Source organism: Primulina tabacum, chromosome 2 (genome assembly GCF_025594145.1).
Source record: "Primulina tabacum isolate GXHZ01 chromosome 2, ASM2559414v2, whole genome shotgun sequence".
Taxonomy (NCBI): Eukaryota; Viridiplantae; Streptophyta; class Magnoliopsida; order Lamiales; family Gesneriaceae; genus Primulina; species Primulina tabacum.
In genome coordinates, this window is record NC_134551.1 from 1,231,200 (window position 1) to 1,253,343 (window position 22,144).

General features: G+C 31.4%; 2 protein-coding genes across 2 annotated transcripts; one reads left to right on the top strand and one right to left on the bottom strand.

Annotated features, from left to right (window-relative positions):
• The first annotated feature begins 1,437 nt into the window (after positions 1-1,437).
• LOC142523057 (putative inactive patatin-like protein 9) lies at positions 1,438-3,213 on the top strand. The gene is made up of 2 exons (XM_075626698.1): positions 1,438-2,749; positions 2,850-3,213. Exons 1-2 carry the CDS (start codon positions 1,820-1,822, stop codon positions 3,045-3,047), a joined length of 1,128 nt encoding a protein of 375 aa, XP_075482813.1. The 5' UTR covers positions 1,438-1,819; the 3' UTR covers positions 3,048-3,213.
• A 15,275-nt stretch (positions 3,214-18,488) lies between these two features.
• LOC142523151 (cyclin-P3-1) lies at positions 18,489-19,834 on the bottom strand. The gene is given in 3 exon segments (XM_075626802.1): positions 18,489-19,146; positions 19,405-19,736; positions 19,738-19,834. Coding segments are annotated over 3 exon segments (660 nt in total). The 5' UTR covers positions 19,810-19,834; the 3' UTR covers positions 18,489-18,890.
• Between the last annotated feature and the right edge of the window lie 2,310 nt (positions 19,835-22,144).

Here is a 22,144-nt window from a genome sequence, read left to right on the forward strand (position 1 = left end):
CGAGGATTCCTGATGTTATTACAATGTAAGAGGTTTCCTAATCTTTATTCTAATCAACATTTATAAATTGAGATGTCCGATATTTGTTGCCATGTAAGATGGCAAAGAGAGAGAAATTCAAATGTTATATAAGATTTTATATTAATTTGGATGAATTTCAAATTTACCCAATAATAAAAACATTTGAAATTCATTCTATTTTTTGTAACTAAAATATAAATAAGTAAGTTATTTAATCTATTATTTCATTATTAGCGATAAAAATATAAGAGTAATAAAATCAGATTTTTTACTTTTCATTTCTCGTAACAGTATAAGGACAAATATTTCTGAAGTTTGAACATTTCTCAATTGGGCCGCGGTTGCAGGGCCTTACACTTTCGCAAGCCCTGAATTTTGTTAAGCTATATTATTTGGTTCCGAAGTTGTTTTTAGTGAAAAGACTATATTCTAAAAATTAGAAAATATGAAAATAAAAAATAAAGCATATCAAATTAGAAATGAACATATAATAGAAAAGTTAATTATATATTTCAAAGAATAACTTTAGTTGAACTTTTGTTAAATCAAATGATTCAGAAATATTTCACAAATATCACAATTACAATAAGAAAGAATGATTAAATTATATCCTAGAGATTAAATCTTGCAAGAGAGCAAAAATGGTTTACATAAGTTAACAATTGGGAATTGAATATCGTACCCACATATATTAATACAATTTATACAACATCCTCCTAATATTTATTTCTATAAATTCACAATAGTTCTTCATTTAATACCTTTGTAATGTTTTGCTTTATTCTAACACTGAACCACAATAAATAAAATTTCCACGCACGAGCAGCAAAAACACTAAATATCTACTCACTGATTCTATATGCGGACTAATTACACTTCTTATCATTAAATGTTTGTCTATATTTGTCAGTTTTATTTAAATTTAACATTCCTTGTCGTCATAAAATGTTGATGAAAGTTAATCATGAGAAGGTGAAATAACAAAATCTCTCCGAGTGTCAAGTCAACAAATGAAAATGAATCTCGTCTTACTTTCCGTGGATATCAATATAAACATTTATATACTATAATGTCTCTATATTTTGTTCTAATCATCAGATATTCTAAGCTTGTCGAGAGATGTCAAACGATATAATATTTCAAATTTATCAGTTTCGCAAATTTACTGTAGTTAATTTGGAAGCTGTAAAAACCAGTCAAAACGCGTATAATTAATTGAATAACAAAAAAGAGTGAAAAAAATTATGAAGGCAAATATTGAGTACAACGCACCACACCGTAATGCTAGAGTACTTCCACTCCCACCATTCTTAAATACTAAAACATGAGAAAATCCATTAAATATTTTTATTGATTAATAAATAAATATTTATTCTATCGTTTATATATATATATAAATATATATAGAGACACTGCACTTAATTTTCCTTCAGCCATACTTCAACATTTCATCACTCATCAGTCTTCGATTTCTTGAACTTACACACTCGCTGTGTGTGTATTTATATGTATTGTGGAAGAAATACTCATTAGTGATTCTTACGCCATTAAAGTTCTTCAGTAGTAAAGCGTGATCTTTCGCTTTTTCACGGATTTGTTCCCCAGAGATCCTCAGTAGCTTTAGCTGTACCTATAGTTCGCTCTGTAATCTACTGATCTTTATCGTGCTAATCTTCGAAAGTTCATCACGTACTTACCCACATTATCGTTGATAAATTCTATACTGCTTCGATTTGCTTTTTAGCTGTGATTTTGTTGGGTTTCTGTGGATTTGTCGGTGTAGCTGTGTATTGATCGTATGGAGTTGAGCAAGGTGACGTTGGAGATTTTTTCTAAGCTTGAGCAGAAGTGGTTGTACCACTGTGAAGGGAAGAAGACGAGGATTTTGAGCATTGACGGCGGCGGAACCACCGCCATCGTTTGCTGTGCTGCGTTGGTCCATCTGGAGGACCAGATCCGAGCGAGAACCGGAGATTGTACTGCCGCAATCGCTGATTTTTTCGATATGGTGGCTGGCACTGGGATCGGTGCTCTCGTTGCCGCAATGCTGGTCGCCAACGATGGCGCTGGCCGTCCTCTTTTCTCTGCCAGAGGCGCCGCTAAGTTTGTTGAGGAGAATGAGGCGGAGCTGTTCAGAGCCGCTGGCGGTGGCATTTTCCGCCGTCGAACGAGGTTTTCTGGGAAGAGCATGGACAAGGTATTGAAAGAGGCATTCAGAAGAGATGATGGCAAGATTGTGACTTTGAAAGACACATGCAAGCCGCTGATTGTTCCATGTTTCGACCTCAACAGCGCGGCGCCGTTCGTTTTCTCTCGAGCAGACGCCACGGAGTCGGCGAGTTTTGACTTCGAGCTGTGGAAAGTCATTCGCGCCACCTCCGCCACTCCCTCGTTTTTCAAGCCGTTCAAGCTCTACTCCGTCGACGGAAAAACCTCCTGCCTCGCCGTGGATGGCGGGCTCGTGATGAACAACCCCACCGCCGCCGCGGTGACTCACGTTTTACACAACAAGAGAGACTTCCCATCAGTGACAGGCGTCGACGATCTCTTGGTCCTCTCCATCGGCAACGGACCATTGACCAGCCCCGCCAAAATGAAGCTCACCCGCGGTGGAGATTGCTCCACCGGCGCAGTCATCGGCATTGCCCTCGACGGCGTCTCCGAAACCATCGATCAAATCCTCGGCCACGCCTTTTGCTGGAATCCCAATGATTACGTCAGAATCCAGGTACGTACTTCAATCGTTACTAAACATACACTCCCTCGACTACCCAACAACATAGTCGAAAAGTACTATTTAAAACGAGAAACGGGTTCTCTTATGACAGGCCAACGGCGTCGGGGAGGCGGTTCTGGCGGAGAGAGGGGTGGAGGCGCTCCCTTTCGGCGGAAAACGGCTGCTGCCGGAGACAAACGGTCAGAGAATCGGCGGGTTGGTGCAGCGGCTAGTGGTGTCAGGAAAGAGTAGCCTGCCGCCGAGCCCGTGCAAGGAGACGGCCGTTAGTCCACTGGTCAATGGCCGTTAGCGCCGTGATTTGCTGATTTGTCTTTGTTGTGTTGTTTTTGTTATCAGGTAAAATGTGAGTTAGAGGTTCTACTGTAGTTAACTATGTCCTTACCGTCCGTAGTTGACTATGTTATATATTTGTATTATTCGTACCTCTCATTAATTTATTTATCGACTTTTCTATATTTGCATTATTGTCCCAATTACCTATACGAGATACGCTTCAAAATCATCACATTCTATACATTGTCTACTCGCTAGATTGTACATTCGGACAACAAATAAATATATAATATCTATAGAAATTGTATCAATAATTAAACTTTGTGCTGAAATTACAAAAATGAAAAGATCTATCAGTTTGCCAACAAGTTTTTCAAAGAGCTCTAAAAACTCTAAATAGTTTTGTATCACTATAGTCAATATTGACATGTTGGGAGCCGTGAAATGTTGTTATGAGTGTGTATATATATATATATTCATGAAATCGAAGTAAAGTTGTTAATAAAGATATGACAAAAATTTATGTAAGACGATCTTACGGATCATATTTTTTTAGACGGATCTCTTATTTGACTTATCAATAAAAAAATATGTTAAGATTATTACTTTTTATTGTGAATATCGATAGAGTTGACACGTCTCACAGATAGAGATTCGTAAGACCGTCTCATTAGATATCTAAGTCATATTTTATTATTTTATATATAGATCTAAAAGATATTTTTGCTCAAACAAAATAAATGCACTGGACCAAAAATAAATGTGATAAATTAATGCCCAACGGAACAGTCCCAAAAAAAAGTGTATTTATTTGCATGAACTAAGAAATGGAATTATATCTAAAAATAAAAAATTCATGTACGTACCCACAACTCTCTTTAACAAAATTTGCTAGGAAACACCTTATAATAAAATTTTCTTATTTTTTTACTTCCCTTCTAAGCAAAATTTCACACAACTATGCTCTTGCTTTGGAAGACACATTTAATAACTTCTCTTAATACATATAAATATGATTTTTATATACAGAGAGAATATAATATACAATATTTAAGATCGACCAGATAAGCGTTCATATCACGTACAATTGATTAATCTTCGAATTTCATATAACATCTAGTTCAGATATCACTGACTTGATCTTATACTACATATGCATCTCGCAAAGAATCATAGCAGCGTCATGATATTGGACGCGTCATGCATTACTAGTCGATAACGTCTTTGTAAAAACGATCCAAATGTATGAAACATATATTAATTTTCAACCGATGACTTTTTTTTCTTATATATCTAAAATACTTTTTAATCCTTCCCTTCTAAATTTGTAGATCCTTGCTCTATCGATGAAATTTATTTTACTCTATTTGGTAAGTTGTTTTTAATCACGATGTAGATAGTGTAGGGGTAAGTACAGATTGTTGCATTATGTGTTGTACCTTTTTTAAAAAAAAATTGACAGGACCACTGATTGTTCCTAGTATTAAATATAGAGACCCATATAGGTTGTTAATTGGTAGTGTCCTTACAATACAATATTTTTAGGACATTGATTAACAAATAATTAGGTAGGATATTCAATTTAATTTAATTTACTATACGCTAATGTTACAAAAACAATTTATCTCACAGCTAAATTTACTTGTTATTCCCTTGATTGATTGACAAAATGGGCATATTGTGCATGCTGGATTTAGGGAAGGACTATGAGGATTAATGATTTCATCTATGAGTAGATTTTTTGTGAGACGGTCTCACGAATTTTTATCTGTTAGACGGATCAACTCTACTGATATTCACAATAAAATGTATTACTCTTAGCATAAAAAGTAATATTTTTCATGAATGACCCAAATAAGAGATCCGTCTCACAAAATACGATCCGTGAGACCGTCTCACACAAGTTTTTGTTTTCATCTACATAACAAATGCGCTATCGGTCGTTGTATATGGGTATTGAATCGACATGGTCTACTGCTTTAACATTAATTTTAAAAAATGACAAAGTACATAATATCGTATGTAGAAATCATGACCGTTTTAACAAATGAATGTTATTGTAAATAAACGTGGAAGAAATGTCATAAATATATCTAAATCTTTTCTGGATCTACGTTCAATTAGCAATGTTAACCAAAATACTCAAACTTGATCGATGTCTCAGATGAACTTTATGTAAAACTGATATTTTATTTGAGAACTTTTAATTTAAGGTTTGATGTATATGAATAGATATCGTCGAATTGTTTGATCAATCAATTTAGATAAATGTCATTTTGATCAACATAAATTTAAAATGAAAAAATCATTTTCGACAATAGATATTGTTTACCAACAGTAAAGTGTGTAGTTTTAATTTTATCGTTATGAGGTCAAATCAGTTGACATATAATTAAAAAAAAAAACAAAAAACCTTCTGCTCTCTGAATTTTAAAACTCGCCTGAACCCGACAAGATTGTGACTTCCCCTAATCCATCAATCCCTCACTGTGCCTTGGGGGCCATTCGAAATTAAATTAAATTAACAAATCATAATAATTAGAGCATGTGTCTTATAAAATGATCTCACGAATATTAATATGTGAGACGGATTAATCCTATCGATATTCACAATAAAAAGTAATATTCTTAACATAAAAAGTAATATTTTTTTATGAATGACCCAAATAAAATATTCATCTAACAAAAACTATCCGTGAGACGACCGTCTCACACAAATTTTTGCCTAATAATTATATTCATGTATCATGTTCGCTTGTACTTCTCTTATAACTATATTTGTTGCGCAAAAATGTTTATTACGTTCATTTCTATATCTAGCCTTGTTATTTTGAATTAAGTCTCGATATTATTATTTACATATAAGTTTTTATATTATATTAAATCGCACATTAAACAAGAATAAAATGAGAATTTTATGTGTAAAACTTGCTTTTTCACTATTTTTTTTTAATATATATACATATACAAACAAGTGTGAATGTATGAGACATGTGAAGTATGAAAAAAATTCATTCAATCCCACAATAATTAGTTATCATCAACATACAAGTTTTAATTACAAAATGTTAATAAATATGGTTCTTTGTCCTTTCTTTTTGTAGCATTTTGGATGTCTCTTACCGAAAGGCGAAAACCAATTTTCTCTAATCACTTATGAATCATCATTACTTAAGCCTTGTTAAAAGTGAAAGCTAAAAGTGCTTACAGTGATCATGTCAAAGTAAATTTTAAATAAAGCAAAGATTCAATCATAGCAAAACTTCAATTGCTTCCAAGTAAACCATTTCATTTCTCAATGTGCGAGCCGTACAGGTCTCTGAGACGGTCTCACGAATCTTTATCTGTGATACGGGTCAACCCTACCGATATTCACAATAAAAAATAATACTTTTAGTATAAAAAGTAATACTTTTTCATTGATGACCCAAATAAGAGACATGTCTCAAAAATACGACATGTGAGACCGTATGACACAAGTTTTTGTCATATTTAAAATATTTAAGTTATATCATTATTATTAACTATAATTTTGTTTGATCTTGTGAATTATATTAGAGTTTGATTCTCATTAATTATAAATTGGTAAAATTATTGGGAAGAGTTTTCGTGGAGCTAACAATTGATGCTGCTACTAGACCGACGAAAAATGGGGTTTGGACTATTTTAAATTTTTTATTTGTTCCATTATATTAAATTATAATTTTTGGTTAGCCACAAACCCTCTATCCTAATTATAATATTATTTTTTGTTTTTAAAAAATAATATAGGTAGAAGCCTTTTCTTTTGGTGGGTTTCTTCTGCTACAAAAAGCTTTCTTTGTTTATTCCTACGATAGAAAAATTGAATCGATCAAAATTGACACTCGGAATATTTCAAAATTTTGGTTAAATTGTCTAGAGATTTACTCATAATCTTTTGTAATCTTGACTAGCAAACCCACAGACGAGTAAAAAGACATCTTGAGATCACCACCAATTTTGCTTTATATATATATATATATATATATATATATATATATATATATATATATATATATATTACGCCATAACTTAAAATATCACGTGGATTATAGTGTAAGACAAAAATTTGTGTGAAACGATCTCACAGGTCGTATTTTGTGAGACGGATTTCTTATTTGGGTCATCCATAAAACGTATTACTTTTTATGCTAAGAGTATTACTTTTTATTATGAATATCGGTAGGGTTGACTCATCTCACGTATAAAGATTCGTGAGATCGTCTCACAAGAGACCTATTCATAATTTAATAATATGGAAATAAAAAGGTGTTAGCTTGATTAAGACCCAAGTTTTTTTTTCAATAATATGTTCCATTCCTACCATAAAAAACACTAAATTGAGATGCCTTTTCTACATTGATAATTTTGATTATGATAATTAATTACTTTGCGTAAACCTTTTGCCATTGCTATAATAATAAACAATTTAGGAATCTTGAATGTACTAATATAAATTGCCCTAACCACTAACATATGATTTTAAAAAGAAAACATTTAAAGTAGCTTAATAAATGCGTGTGTACGTAACATGTAAGCATAAAATTTTTTGTATTCTTGTTTGTTTTTAGTGAACTTAAATATTAATTAAAAAAATTAATACAAAGTATGTAATTACTCATTAATAACTCAAAATCATAGAAATTAAGTTATATATACATTTTTATGTTTGATCTATTGGAAAAAAATCGTGTTGAAATACAATTAATAAAGCTAATTTAAACTAAGAGTAAGCTTTGTAAGACATATATCTTATTTAGGTCATTCATGAAAAAGTATTAATTTTTATGCTAAGAGTAATACTTTTTATTGTGAATATCGGTAGGATTGATCTATCTCACAAATAAAGATTCATTGAGACCATCTCAAAAGAAATCTACTCTATTTCACAGGATCAAATTAACCCTGCCTATGCTCATTTTGAGGCGAAATATCGCCAGGCGTAAGGCTCGCATCACAAGTAGAAATAAATCATATAATTTTTTGTGGAAAAATATTTTATTGAAACGATAAATTATTTTAATTTAGAAAGATAAATTTCTTATTTTTCTTATCAAAATTGCATGCGATTTTTTTTATATATATAAACGAAATATAGTAATATAAAAAGTAACGTGCAGGTTTCAATTTAGTAACGAGATGCAATGCACGCGGTGGAGTGCATAACGTGCGTGGCTTGAAACATTTGTGTCCCCTACCACTTTTTGTATGTATATAAAAAAAATTAGAAAAATATTTTTAAAAATAAATAAATTTTAATCCTCCAATAATGTGACGAGACAAACATTTTGTGGATTTTTTTAATGATTTCCAGACTTTTGTGTATGCGCTTTTTAATCTATTTAAGATGAACAAAGATTTATGCGGCGACATTTGGTTATATCGAATAATTAATTTAGAGTATGTCTCTCGTGATACGGTCTCACGAATCTTTATCTGTGAGACGGGTCTACCCTACAGATATTCACAATAAAAAATAATACTCTTAGCATAAAAAAGTAATATTTTTCACGGAGTGACCCAAATAAGAGATCTGTCTCACAAAATACGACATGTGAGACCGTCTCACACAAATTTTTGCTGTTAATTTAACAGAAGACGTTATCCTGACGCATACTAAAAGCTTAAATAAATAATCGACACATTTTTGTCGTCGAACCATAAATTCGTGAACAACCGACCCAGTATGGTGATATTTTCCGTTTTTTATTTGGATCGAATTCATTACGAAACCATGCTATATTTATTTACCCTAAGAAAAGTAAACAAAATCACTTATATTGGACAGAGAATACATTAATATAACGACCAATCGATGCACAAGCATTTAATACGAAGGAGAGAGGGATAAAATAACTATAAGGAATCTGGATTTAATTAAATTACACCATAAATTAGCTAATTACAAATTCTATTAATCTATTTTTTTTAATTTAAATTTTAAAAAAAAGTAAATGAACGGCTACGTCTGGCAGTAGATGTCCAACAAGATGGACTTTTGCGTATGATACTCCAATAAGTGAATGGTCAGCGTCTCGGACATTGGGGATTCAGACCATTGAAATGTCGCCGACTGTCTTCCACAACTGAGACTCAAATTCTCGAGGAAATACGAAGCTCTGGTAAATTTCTAGAGACTATTGTATCTACTAAACATTTATTGTGAGTTCCATAAATAAGACATCTCAAAACTAGATCTAAAATGGAACAAACGTGAGTGTGAGGGATGGCCAATTGTTCTTTTGTTGCTCAAGAAATAAAGAGTTGACCAACCCCATCCAGGTACAAAACTGAGCCAGATTCACACTTTCTGGACTATTATTGGATGTTATATGGATACTAATTTTCTAAATTAAACTATTTTTTCACATGTAATATTTTAAATAAGATATCATTTTTAATCACTTTTATCCAAAATTTTAATGACTTATCCATCGTTCTACTTCTTCTATTAACCTATCCATCTAAGATTTGTCTGATTTGGGATCATGTTTGGTCTCCTTTTAATTTTATCAAATCATGTTAGAAATCTCTCCTGAATCTTATTCTCTGTACTTGGCTACATCTAAATAGCTTATAATTATTCATTCATAATTATGGCAATGCGAATTTTGCCACACATCCATCTTAATAAACGCATCTCTACGGTCATCTCATGCATATGTAGTCCTGTAGTTGTCCAGTACTTCGAGTCATAAATCATAGCTGGTCGAACATTAGTCATGTAACATTTTCTTTTCGATCTCACACGCATCTTCTATCACATAAGTCTCTCAATATCATTCACCATTTCATCAACTCCGTTATAATCATATGGTTTATATCATATATAATGTCATCAATATTTTATAAAATAGATCTTAAATAACGAAAAACTTCACACTATGAGACTTCTCATCCATAATCTCCAGCTTCTTATAGAAAGTGTTTATTATCCCAGTATCACTAGCTAAGGCAAGATCTAGAATAGAAACTCATGTGTTATTTTGAACCATAAAGCCTTGACCTCTATAGACCATCTCATACCCAACTATATCCTTATCTACATTGCCATTTAAATATTTGCCTAAGAATATCTTTTCTTCACGGGGATTCTGCTAACTATATCTCTTAGAGAGTCCCAAAAATCTTTCTTAGTCTCATAATTTAATCCCACTTGTGGTACATACGCACTAATGATATGAACGATATTCAGTTCTAAGGCTAAAATTATACTCTCAATCCTATCTCCAAATCTCATAACCGCAACTACATTCCTAAAAGCTCTATCCAGCACTATCCCCCCTCAATTTTTAGTTTTATCTGTTCTTGAATAGAAAAGTCTGAAACATTCTCCTAATTCTTTAGCCTTGTTTTCCTCCCAATTTGTCTCTTGAAAACAAGTTATGTTTATTTGTCTGTTAATGTTCATACATTCCAAGAGGACAATCTAATCTTCCTAATCCTGGTCTAAATTAGCTTCTTTGCTCGTACGTCTTCGTTCAGTAATGTGCGAGAACTCTTGTCTATTTACCATCGCAACCGAGCGACACTGCAACGCGCGAAGCTCATTTGACACTACACTTGAGCATAGGTGAAACTCATCCCTTAAAGCGGGGGACTACCTAATGTTCCACATTAATATGTTTGAAATCCATGTGAAGAGGTGTAACATAATAGTTGGTAAGCTGTCACAGACCTGACACTAACAAAGATAATTTTTTTTTACGGTGCTATGCTATCACCAACTTAACACCAAACACTCCTCTTTTATTCGGGCTTGTGAGGGCCTTCTCAACATGTTCTTGGATACGTATATAAATAAATCATAGTGGGAAAATAGAGTTAAAAAAAATACTAAACTATGTGTTAATTGGTCACACGCCGCAAACCAATGCCAAAGAAGATATTAAATTTTGTGGCATCAGACAACATATTTATGCACCCTTTCTCACCCGTTTCGCCTTGTTTCCAGATCGTGCACACGTGCAACTCTCTCCCACTAATCAACTGCCAAATAGTAATTAATTAAATAAACTTCAATTACATACTTATTTTAGAGGCAAGTACTGTGGTTGATGTTTTTAAGTGACTTCACATGTTTACATTTAGTTCTCCACATCTTTTTTCTTTTAAAAATGTTTTCATAATCATATATGACTCTAGTCTTCTTTTAAAAATGTTTTCATAATCATATATGACTCTAGTCGTGTATATACAGTGACGGAGCCACGTTATATGACAAAGTCCGGATGACTCAATTTTTTTAAAAAAAATTATATGTAAAATTTGGATTAATTTGATATTAACCCGGGTAGATCGATTTTAAATTATTAAAATATTATAGAATTAAAAATTTTAGTTCAAGTAGAGTCATATTCCTGGCTCCGCCACTGTGTATATATAATATTAAACTTTCTCCAATGGAATTAAGTTTTTTCTTACAACGTGTCACATTACACGGTACAAAAGAGAAAAGAGACGGACAAGAATAAACTAACTAGAATTTTGATATTCATGACTTCGTAAAATAATATACAATGAAAACTAAGTTTTAAATATCAAGGGTTATAAGTTATTTATAAAAAAAACTATTTTATTCTTATTAAATAACGTGAAAAAAACAATTAAATTACTCTCATATATAAAATTAATTTTCCAATAAAATGCAATATCTCTAAAAAATTTCAATGATATTGATCGTGTCATATCATTTACTACTCATTTAAATAATTTTGTGCTTTCGTGTTGTCGACTAGATGATATAGTACTTGTTTAGGACAATATATTATGATAAGATCCTGTCCCCCATGGACTACATGCCGCACCGTATCTGAATTTTCAAAAATACCTGCGAGTTCCCATGCGTCTTGTATACATATATATGTGATATTTTGTGTTAAATTTTTTATTTTTAGTTTAATGTTTTTTTAAAATAAATTTTTATATTAGGAATGATATAATTATTTTAAACAGAAAAAATTGGATAACAATTAAAGAAATATTTTATTAAAAGTGAATATGATAGTGATAATTATATTCAAATTTATTTTTTATTAATAATTTTTATTAAATAAAAATAGAATACTTTTATAAATTTAAATGAAATTAATCACTCTAAATATCTTAAATTCAAATATATTGCATTAATCAAATAGAAACAGTAATATACATTATTACATTTACTTAATGACCACTTATTTTCAAAGAATATTTCTTATTTTTAGAATATATATAATTATTTCACGAATAAACAAATCATGCACGACATCCCACGTCATATCAATATATTTATTTGTACGTATACATAGCTGTGATCTTGATATTGCCAGCTTTTTGGATACCAAATATCTCTATACTAAATCCCGTGTGCCCATGAAATAAATGAATCTAGACAACACGCATAGAGGTACATACATACACACACACATATATATATAAGTAAGAATTTTGTAAAACGATTTCATTGATATTTATTAATGAGATAGTCAATTTTGTTCATATTTATAATAAAAATAATATTTGTGATATAAAAGTAATAAAATTTTATGGGTGACCCAAATAGAATATCGTTTCACAATATTGAAAGAATGATACACGAAAGTTTTGTGTGTGTGTGTATATAGTAGGTTTCTTGTGAGACGGTCTCACGAATCTTTATCTGTGAGACGGATAAAGCTTACCGATATTCGCAATAAAAAGTAATACTCTTAACATAAAAAGACGGATCACTTATTAGGTCATACATGAAAAAAGTATTAGTTTTTATGTTAAGAATATTACTTTTTATTGTGAATATCGGTATCGTTGACCCGTCTCACAGATAAAATTCGTGAGACTGTTTCACAAGAGACCTACTATATATATATATATATATATATATATTCACATAACGAAAATAAAAAAGTATCATAAAATTAAATCAAGAGGGAATAAAATGAAAATCGCATGAATGAAGTAATCTTTTAACTAATATTTTTTTTATACAATTCGATTTTTTTTTTTAAAAAAAATGTTAGAATTGGAAGACGGTGATGGACACAATTAATAAATTTTGAAAAAAGGCTTCCAATAATTTTTTCAATTTTTTTTAATTCTAGAGAAATTTCCTTGTTTTTTGATTTGATGTATCATACAGACAAAACACAAACTCTTTTAGGGATATTTTGGAATCTAATCTCCAAATAATAATTTCCAAACTTTACGAACATTGTCGAGATAAAAAGGTAAAAATTGTTTTCGCCAATATATTTTGAACGGAAATAATTAATTTTAAGTCCCAATTAATTAGATTGATTACTACGTTGATTTTTATTTCTTCATTGTACGGATAAAATTTATTTCTTGTGCTCGATTCATTAAAATTTTGCGTCTCACATACGTACGTGTGGAATCTCTGTCAACGTGACCTACCATGCCCAATCTATCGTATCGTACCAGCATGGAAAGTATTAAATTGAAAAATAAAAACAAAAATACGGATTAATTAATTCGTTCATTTTTTTTAGAGCACAAATATCATAATATTTCATACTACAAAGATATAATGTAATTGTTCATATTGCTGACGAGACTTGAGTGTGGATTTGAAACTTGCTTATCTCGAACAAAAAAATACAAAAAAACAACTAAATCTACCTAAATTAATTAAGAAAACTACCCGCCATCAACGAGATTCAAACCTGAAACCAACAAGTCTCAGAACATCAACCTTAACAACCATAGGGCCAAGGTAGATAACTCATATATTAGTAAAAAATATATAATTCTTAAAAAAAAATATTAAATTTGATTAATAAGAATAAAGGTGATATCTGGTTGATGAGATTATACAAGGTACATTTCTCTAATTGCTGTGAATGCACATAGCACGGAATTGCCCAGCTATGTATAAAGTCCCACTCTTAATGGCCATTTAATAATTTATCTCAATGATTGCGAGTGCTCACTCTTATTAATGGCGGATGGTTTCCCAATTTTATTACAATTAGTTTACAAATTATAATTTTACCATAATAAATCTATATTGTTATGTTAAGTATGAAGGTTTTAGAATAACTATTTTTGAGGACACCAAAATACTTAATTTCATAATTACCTTTCTTATTTTACTAAAAACCTTTTCAAGTCACTCCATATTTTAAATATAAAAAAATCAAAACAAAACTTACCTTTTAAATCGAAAAACTTTTCTAAATCGAAAATAACTTCGTGTTAATTATTTAGTATGATTTAATCAAATTAAAAATAATAATAGCACATGTTGCATGTGCATCTTTTACTAGTATTTATTATAATTCTTGTATTCATATCAAATATGTGAAAGTCCCGTCCATCCATGTTAGCTGGAAAATTTAAACCAAAAAAGGGGAGAAGATATAAACCGTCAAGCTTCAATCGGGAGTGGTTGCAAGGATAGTACTAGTTTAGCAGGCTGTTGTAAACTCGTCACGGTTTAAAAACATTTAAAACTTAGAATTGGATTTCAATGCACATTTATAAAAAAATCAAGACTTGATTGTTTGATCAATTTTATTTATATGAGTTTATATGTGAATAATTATGCGTTGTGTGTTGTCTCTTAAGTTAAACACAAAATAAAATGATCAATTAAGGTTTTTGGTTGTTAAGCTTTAACCTAACTAATAGGTTGTGGGTCTTAATGTGCAGAAGCATAAGTGTAATTTCTATTTTTATGATAGGTTAAAACATAAATATCAAAATATATTGATAAACATTATCTATCTATATGGTTCATGGTTCCCAGATCACGTTCTATCACGTTCCCTATTTTCTTCTCATTAAGAAAATAGTTTAGAAGAAAAAATTAATGGATTCACTCAAGAAAAGAGCGTATAGATCTGAAAATCAAGACACGTTATAAAGAAGTCAGAATTAAAACTTCAGGTACATTTCTGCTTAAATTTTTTCAGTCGAATTCTTAATAATTTAGTATGTTGAATTCTATGATTTATGAGTTTTCTCCAATATCGATATTATTCCCTTTCGTATAAATGGTAGAGAATGTTGTTCTTGTGAAGGAGTGAGTTTGTAAGTTTAAAGTGCACATGAATTATGCTATGGAATTCCCTTCTTGCTTAAATCGCTGCTTTTCCCAATAGTTTTTCGAAGACAATAGCATGATTAAAAAAACAACCAAAAAAAAAAAAAACCAACTATTTTAGCGCTCGTACCTTAAAAATTCCTTCGATACCTAGGTAAAAAATCGAGAACAACAGATAATATAATATATGCTAAATATACCATGATTTATTTCAATAAATAAATTAGTGTACGTATAGGATGGATCGCATAAAATTCAATACATACATACATATAAATATATTTAATACAATATTGATTAATGTATTATATCAAGGGTGAAATGAGGGGGTTGGAAATTAATATTACACATTTGTGGTGACTCTTGACCCCCCGACAACTCTACGTTTGTGTAAAGGATCTCTTTTTTAAAAATCGCTGCGATATATTGATTGCATGTATCGATGTTAGAAACGTACACGGACTGTTTGTTACTATATATTTAGTACCTACCTTTAAGATAATTAATATATATATATATATATATATATACATACATTAACAAACGACGCACATATGATGTATTTGAAAAATAACGACTATTATGCATGTGAATCATGATCATCTTATCCAATAAATTCGATAACATGATTCAATGTAGAAAATAAATAAATATTTAATTTTTTGTTATTTGATTCTGCCCATATAATTGCAAATCCGAAAAAGGAAATGTAAAGGGTTGTAATTAATTAACACGAGTCAATTTTGTAACACGATCTTATTAGTCAATTTTGTTATACATATATCTTATTTGGGTCGTCCATGAAAAAATATTATTTTTATGTCAAAATTATCACTTATTATTATAAATATGGACATGATTAACACGTATCATAGATAAAGATCAGTGAGACTATCTCACAAGATACTTATTTTATATATATATATATATATATATATATAAAGATATAAAGTGAAGCATGATTAACAAAACTATAATTTTATTACGAGAAATATTACTTACACTTAAAAATGGCAAAAACTTGTGTGAGAGTGTCACATGTTTTATTTTCCGAGACAGATATCTTATTTAGATCATTTACGAAAAATTATTACTTTTTATGCTAAAAATATTACTTTTTACTGTGAATATCGATTGGGTTAACTCGTCTCACAGATAAAGATTCGTGAGACCGTCTCACAAGAGACCTACTCCTTGAAATTTTGTTAAACAAAATATAAAGTGAATTATGGTTAACAAAAACTGAAATATAGATTATGTTAGTCTTTTATATCTAAAAATTTATAGTTTTTAAATTATATTTAAGCTTCTTCTTTATGGGAAAATCTTGCTTCCCCCGCTGTATCCAAAGAGGGGCCCCTACCAAGGTTTGATCGACTAAACATAAAAAAAAAATTAAAGGGTAATTTAAAAATAATAATTTTCATCGTGATTGGATTTTTAATAATTTAAATAGTTAAATTAGTTTTTTAAATATTGATTTGGCTTCTCTTTTCATTTTTAATTAATTTCACTAAAATGTTAATATGAATAAAATATATCAGTAATATCCGATATCTACATTACAATGATAAAAAAAACTAAAAATAAAATCTGATTTTGACCAATGATTATCAAAATTCAATCTAGACCAATTTACCAAACCAATTTCCCATTCTTTTTTTCTGAAGCAATTTTCTAATTGGAAAAAAATATATTCTTCTGTCTATAATATTTTGTTACTATTTTAAAATTACACGATGCATGAAAAGAAATATTTGATTTATTCAGTGTTGTTTACCGACACCCGAGGGAGCCCCCATCATATATTATTGTACTTGCACCAATTGAAAAATGTGGTTGCTCCACCGTGCGAGGGGCGGTGGTAGGGGCTACAAATAATGCAGATAAACCGGTTGCTGACTCCAAAGGCCGTATTAGGGAATTATATTACAACGAAACTTCGTGCTTCACCGACACTTCTTTTGGCCCTAGAATTATATATAATACGTAGTACCGAACGTTTTCTTGTTTAATAAAAGTTATTGTTGGGTATAATAATCTATATGCTGGAAGAACGATTGAACCGTATTGTTTGAGTTGCTGTGCTGTTTAAAATATTTCAGTTGCATCGTTACCACCGACTATAGTTTTTGATAAAATGACAAACATTCAATCTTAAAATTGTATATGAGACAAAATCACAAGTTTGATTTTCATTGACTGCAAGGAGTGCGATTATTGATAGTGAGAATGTTGAGTGCAATAAAATCGATCGAACCGGGGTGCTTGAGCTGCTGTGCACTTTAAAAAATTTGAGTTGCACCGTTACCATCAGATATAGTTTTTAGTAAAGTTGCAAATCTTTTAAGCCGTATAACAGTTCAAACACCACGTTTCGATTGTATAACTCAACAGACGCAATTATTGCACTCAACATAATATATTGCATACATTGTATTTTTGTTTTGTTTTTTAAAATTCCAAATTTCAATTGTGGATACATTTTTTATAAAGTATTTTCTGATCGTAGTTTTCTGTCTTTTATTCCTAAAATTAATTTCTAGTGTATTCGTTTAGTAATTATATGTCTATGTAATATTATTTTTCTTTTTCATTTTTTTTTGGTGGGGGTGGGGGATTATTTTATGTATTACATTGATGAAATATATTCTATGAATCACTAGTCAAATCTAGGTAATAGTTAGAAGGTAAAAACTTGTGTATGATGGTCTCATGAGTCGTATTTTGTTATACATATATCTTATTAGGGTCATCTATTAAAAAAATTACTTTTTATACTAAGAGTATTACTTTTTATCGTGAATATTGGTAAAGTTGACCCATCTCACAGATAAAGATTCGTGAGACCATCTCAAAAAACCTGCGCCGGTCAGAATTCGACAATTTTGGAAAACTTTTTGATTAAAATATGATCATATCTTTTCTTTCGTTTTATAAACATATATTTAAAATTACCTTCGGGTGACGATTAAATAATCTGTATTCAGCCCATTGAGAGCCCACTACATACAACCTTTGTACGCTAAGCCCGTTAAATAGATTGGGCCTACAGTGGTGAAAAAAGAAGAAGCAATAATGTCTCTGTAGGCTTTTGAACTTATATGATACCTGTAGGGTTATCAGTCATCCCATTTTATTTCAAATTTGGTTTATCATGTTTGGGCAGTCATAAATCAGTCAGTCAAATAATATAGGCACCTTTTATCAGCATGATGGCCTATAAATATAATGAACACAATAGCAAACATATTTCAACCTATGGTATATCGAAACTTCACTTACGGATATATTACACAGTACGACGGGAACACCCGACGCCCGAGACGCTCCTCTTAATGCCCAGGGTGTTGCCAGGCATAGTAAGAACCAAGTCGAAAATAGTGCAATGTCCGGTACCTAACAAGTCGCCGGGCATATCAAGAATCGATCGAGTCAAAAATAATGTTTGGTTGGCAGTGATGAGGGTTGATGTATTTTAAACAAATAAATGCATATCAAGACTTTTGAGGGGTCTATAATGTTTGGATCATAAGATATATATGGAGTTCAGATTTTTGGAAGAACTTTACCCAAATTGTAACACCTCATCTAAAACAAAATAACATGACAGAACCTATCAAACAATCTATTACCCATACAACAACAAAGAATGGACACCGGACACCATACAGAAACTTACATATATGATCACAACACTTGACCTCTTAGGATATAAGAAGTAGTAGTTTCGCATTTGATTTGCTTTCTTGATATCATCAATTGTATAGAGATAATCCAACCTCGGGCAAATCTTCATCTAGCAATCGATCGAGAATGAGAGGAGTCGTCTTTATTTCCCCAGCTATCTTTCACCCCACATGCTTGGATCGGGCGTTCAATGACTCCCACTCCCCCCACTTCTATTTTCAAAACCGAACAGTACTTCCCGAACGTTTGTACGCTAACATATAGTCGGAAGTCCACAGCAAATAAGAACCTTCTTTCTAACTTGTTCATTTCAGTCGTGCTCACGCCTCCCACACGAGCATAGTATGCATTATTGAAGAATCTGAAAGTTGATTAGAATATGTCATGTTACAAATTTAAACAAGTGCTTACATAGTTTTAGTGCACCCCTCCAGTGCACTTGATCCAAACACAAACTCGTAGATTCAATCATGAATGCATAAAATAATAACTCATAACATAAAATCATAGGAACGACTGTTTGCCGATATCAATAATTGGCAGTGATGATGCATACAAATAGATTTTTTAACATGAAAAAACGAAGCCGCATGAAAATATTTGCTTTTTAATAACTTACGCGTCATCCATAAATTTTGCCGCCACCATTACACTGGTTATTAAAAGTCGGTGGATATTGAGGGAAGTTATGCGTGAATTCGTCCGTTGAATAAATCTATCCACATATATATGAGCAATAACAAAGCAGGAAGGACTGCAGCACGAGTACTTAAAAATCCGATCGATATATTGTTGAATGCTTAGAGAAGGGGCTCTTAGACCGTGAAAGATGGTTATAGCATCTTTAACCTGTGTGGTTTCAAGTATTCTTTCATTTTTCTGGATGGATCTCTCCAAGAACATTGAAAGAAGTGATAAAACTCGGGGATTTCCTCTATTATCCTTGTTCGAAGTCCTTAAGCCCTAATATTGCATCATCATTTGAGAAAACAGGCTCTGTTTCAAAAGCCAAAGTTCCCATCATTTCCTGGAACTAGTTCGTGTACGTGCTGAAGAAAAGAGAAACCAATCAGCGTATGACAGCATCAGATTTGCAAAATTAATGAACAGTCTCACAGATAGATTAGATAACCAAATCGAATCAAAAAATTAATAAGGGACATGGGTTGAATACAATTTTAGATCTGCAGGGAAATAACTTAAGTGGAAAGAATAGAATGGTTATTCGGCTCAGTGAATGACCATATTGAATAAATTCTTATTTAATAATTACGAAACAAGTCAAACTCCAGAAGATAGGAAGTGATTAAAAGATGAAAAATTTTAATTACGCCCTGCATCGACACTGCTATAGCCTATATGATGTAGTAATTCATGAACGAAGTTAAAAATCTAATTCCTGGGTCAAGAATGATTTGTGCCATATGCATATCATGAACAAAATCGAGATTTGATAACAGCCCTATGCAATAATTTTGAGGTTACTAAGCTCCAGAAATTGAATAATTGTAGACACGGTTTGGGCCAAACCACGAGTGGTAACACAATCAACACCGCATTTGAGGGATAAAAGCTCTGCCCGAAAGATATCAGCTGCTGCTAATTGTTCCATCAATAGCTTAGCTTACATTGGCCAGAGTTAATTCAGATAGAGGAACGACCATGGCCCTTGCCTGACTTGTACTTTTTCATGAAAATGTAAGTTATGTGTCACGAAACACACCAAGTCGCTTTCTACTCCTAAAAGTTCATAGGTCCGACATTATGTTACTCCTTAAATCAACTGATAGCCATAGGCGTAATCGAGCTCTAAATCTCACAGATTTTCACATTGAAAAGAAAAATTTGCATGAACAAGAAACTAACATAAGTACGAAAAGATGCATATTAGTAGATCCAACACACACTAAGAAGCTTTTCCCGTACAACTAACTTACAAGGCCACAAATAATCATTTCACATAAAATTAGTGAAAGAAACAATGAAGCACAAATAAAAGCACAATCTTTTCTCATCTCAATCCTCTTTACCAAACAAGAAAGGGCCTCCAAGAAAACAGAAGTCTATTAAAAGCTTCAGGCAAAATCGCCCATTTCTCTAGACCTACAAAGAGGCCTAGAGAATCAGTAAACACAAAACTAAAGGGAAAAGAAAACAGTAAAGAACAAACAAAAGAACAATCTTTTCTCATCTCCTTCCTCTTTTACACGACAAGAAAATGCCTCCGAAAAACCAGAAATTTAATTAAAAACTTTAGACAAAATTTCCCAATTCAAGTAGACCTACAAAAATCAGCAAAATCCACTTTTCCTCCATGAAAATAAGAAACCCAACTCAACCAAATAACCCAGTAAGAGAAAAAAACAAAATGATTTCCAAAAAGATTGAAGAAAATGCAGGACAGCTCACACGAACCTCTTACAAGATCTACAACTTCAATCTTCGATTTCGGTATTCAACATCAGAAAATTTTCCTGACGCAGATTCTCAATGTTCATGAATGATTTACACCTTAAAGCATCCACCTTTGTACCACTTTATCCACTGGTCTGGAAGGTAGATTCGTTCAATGAACAAGTAATAAATTGCGTCTAGCTGTGTGTATACATTTTTGTGGAAGAGATCCAGCTTTATTTAAGTATAAAACACTTCACATGGAAGCTCTAAGACACAGAATAATAAAAAAAAATATATAAAGAATAAACTACATGAGAGGAAAAGAATTATGGGTGATTTTGTCGGCGGTCTAATTAGTTCAATTGCGGTGCGGCGTGGCCGTGGGTCCCGGATGTATTTTCTTCACGTTAAAAAATATAGTTTTTCTCTTTTGTTTTCTTTTGTTTGTGACATAGAATTAAAAAAAAATGAGATTATCTATATTCGAGTTATTACTTGTCGATATATCTAATGAATTGATTAGATAATAAAGACATCGACTAAACTTTAATTTTGCTATGTTCATCACAATATTTATCATTATTATTACTGGTAACTAACTACTACACGTGATGTCTGTGTAGTATAATACATGAATATTGTTGTTTTTAGAAAATAAACGAATGAATAAGATTAAAGTTTTTAGTGTTAGCATATAAAAAAAATGAGAATTAAAGAAATAAAGATTATATAGAATGGAAGTCGAGAAATTTTGATATTAGTGGGAAGTTACAATCATTAGTGGAGTAAAATTTGAAAGAAGTTATTTTTTTGACATTTTTGTCCATGAATTGTTACTTAGCAATAAATATTTTCAAAATTCTATAAAGAATTCGATATTGGTGTAACAAAGTCAGACCAAAACAGTTTCTATAAAATACTAAAACATTGTAATATAATATAATAAAGATATAAAAATAGGC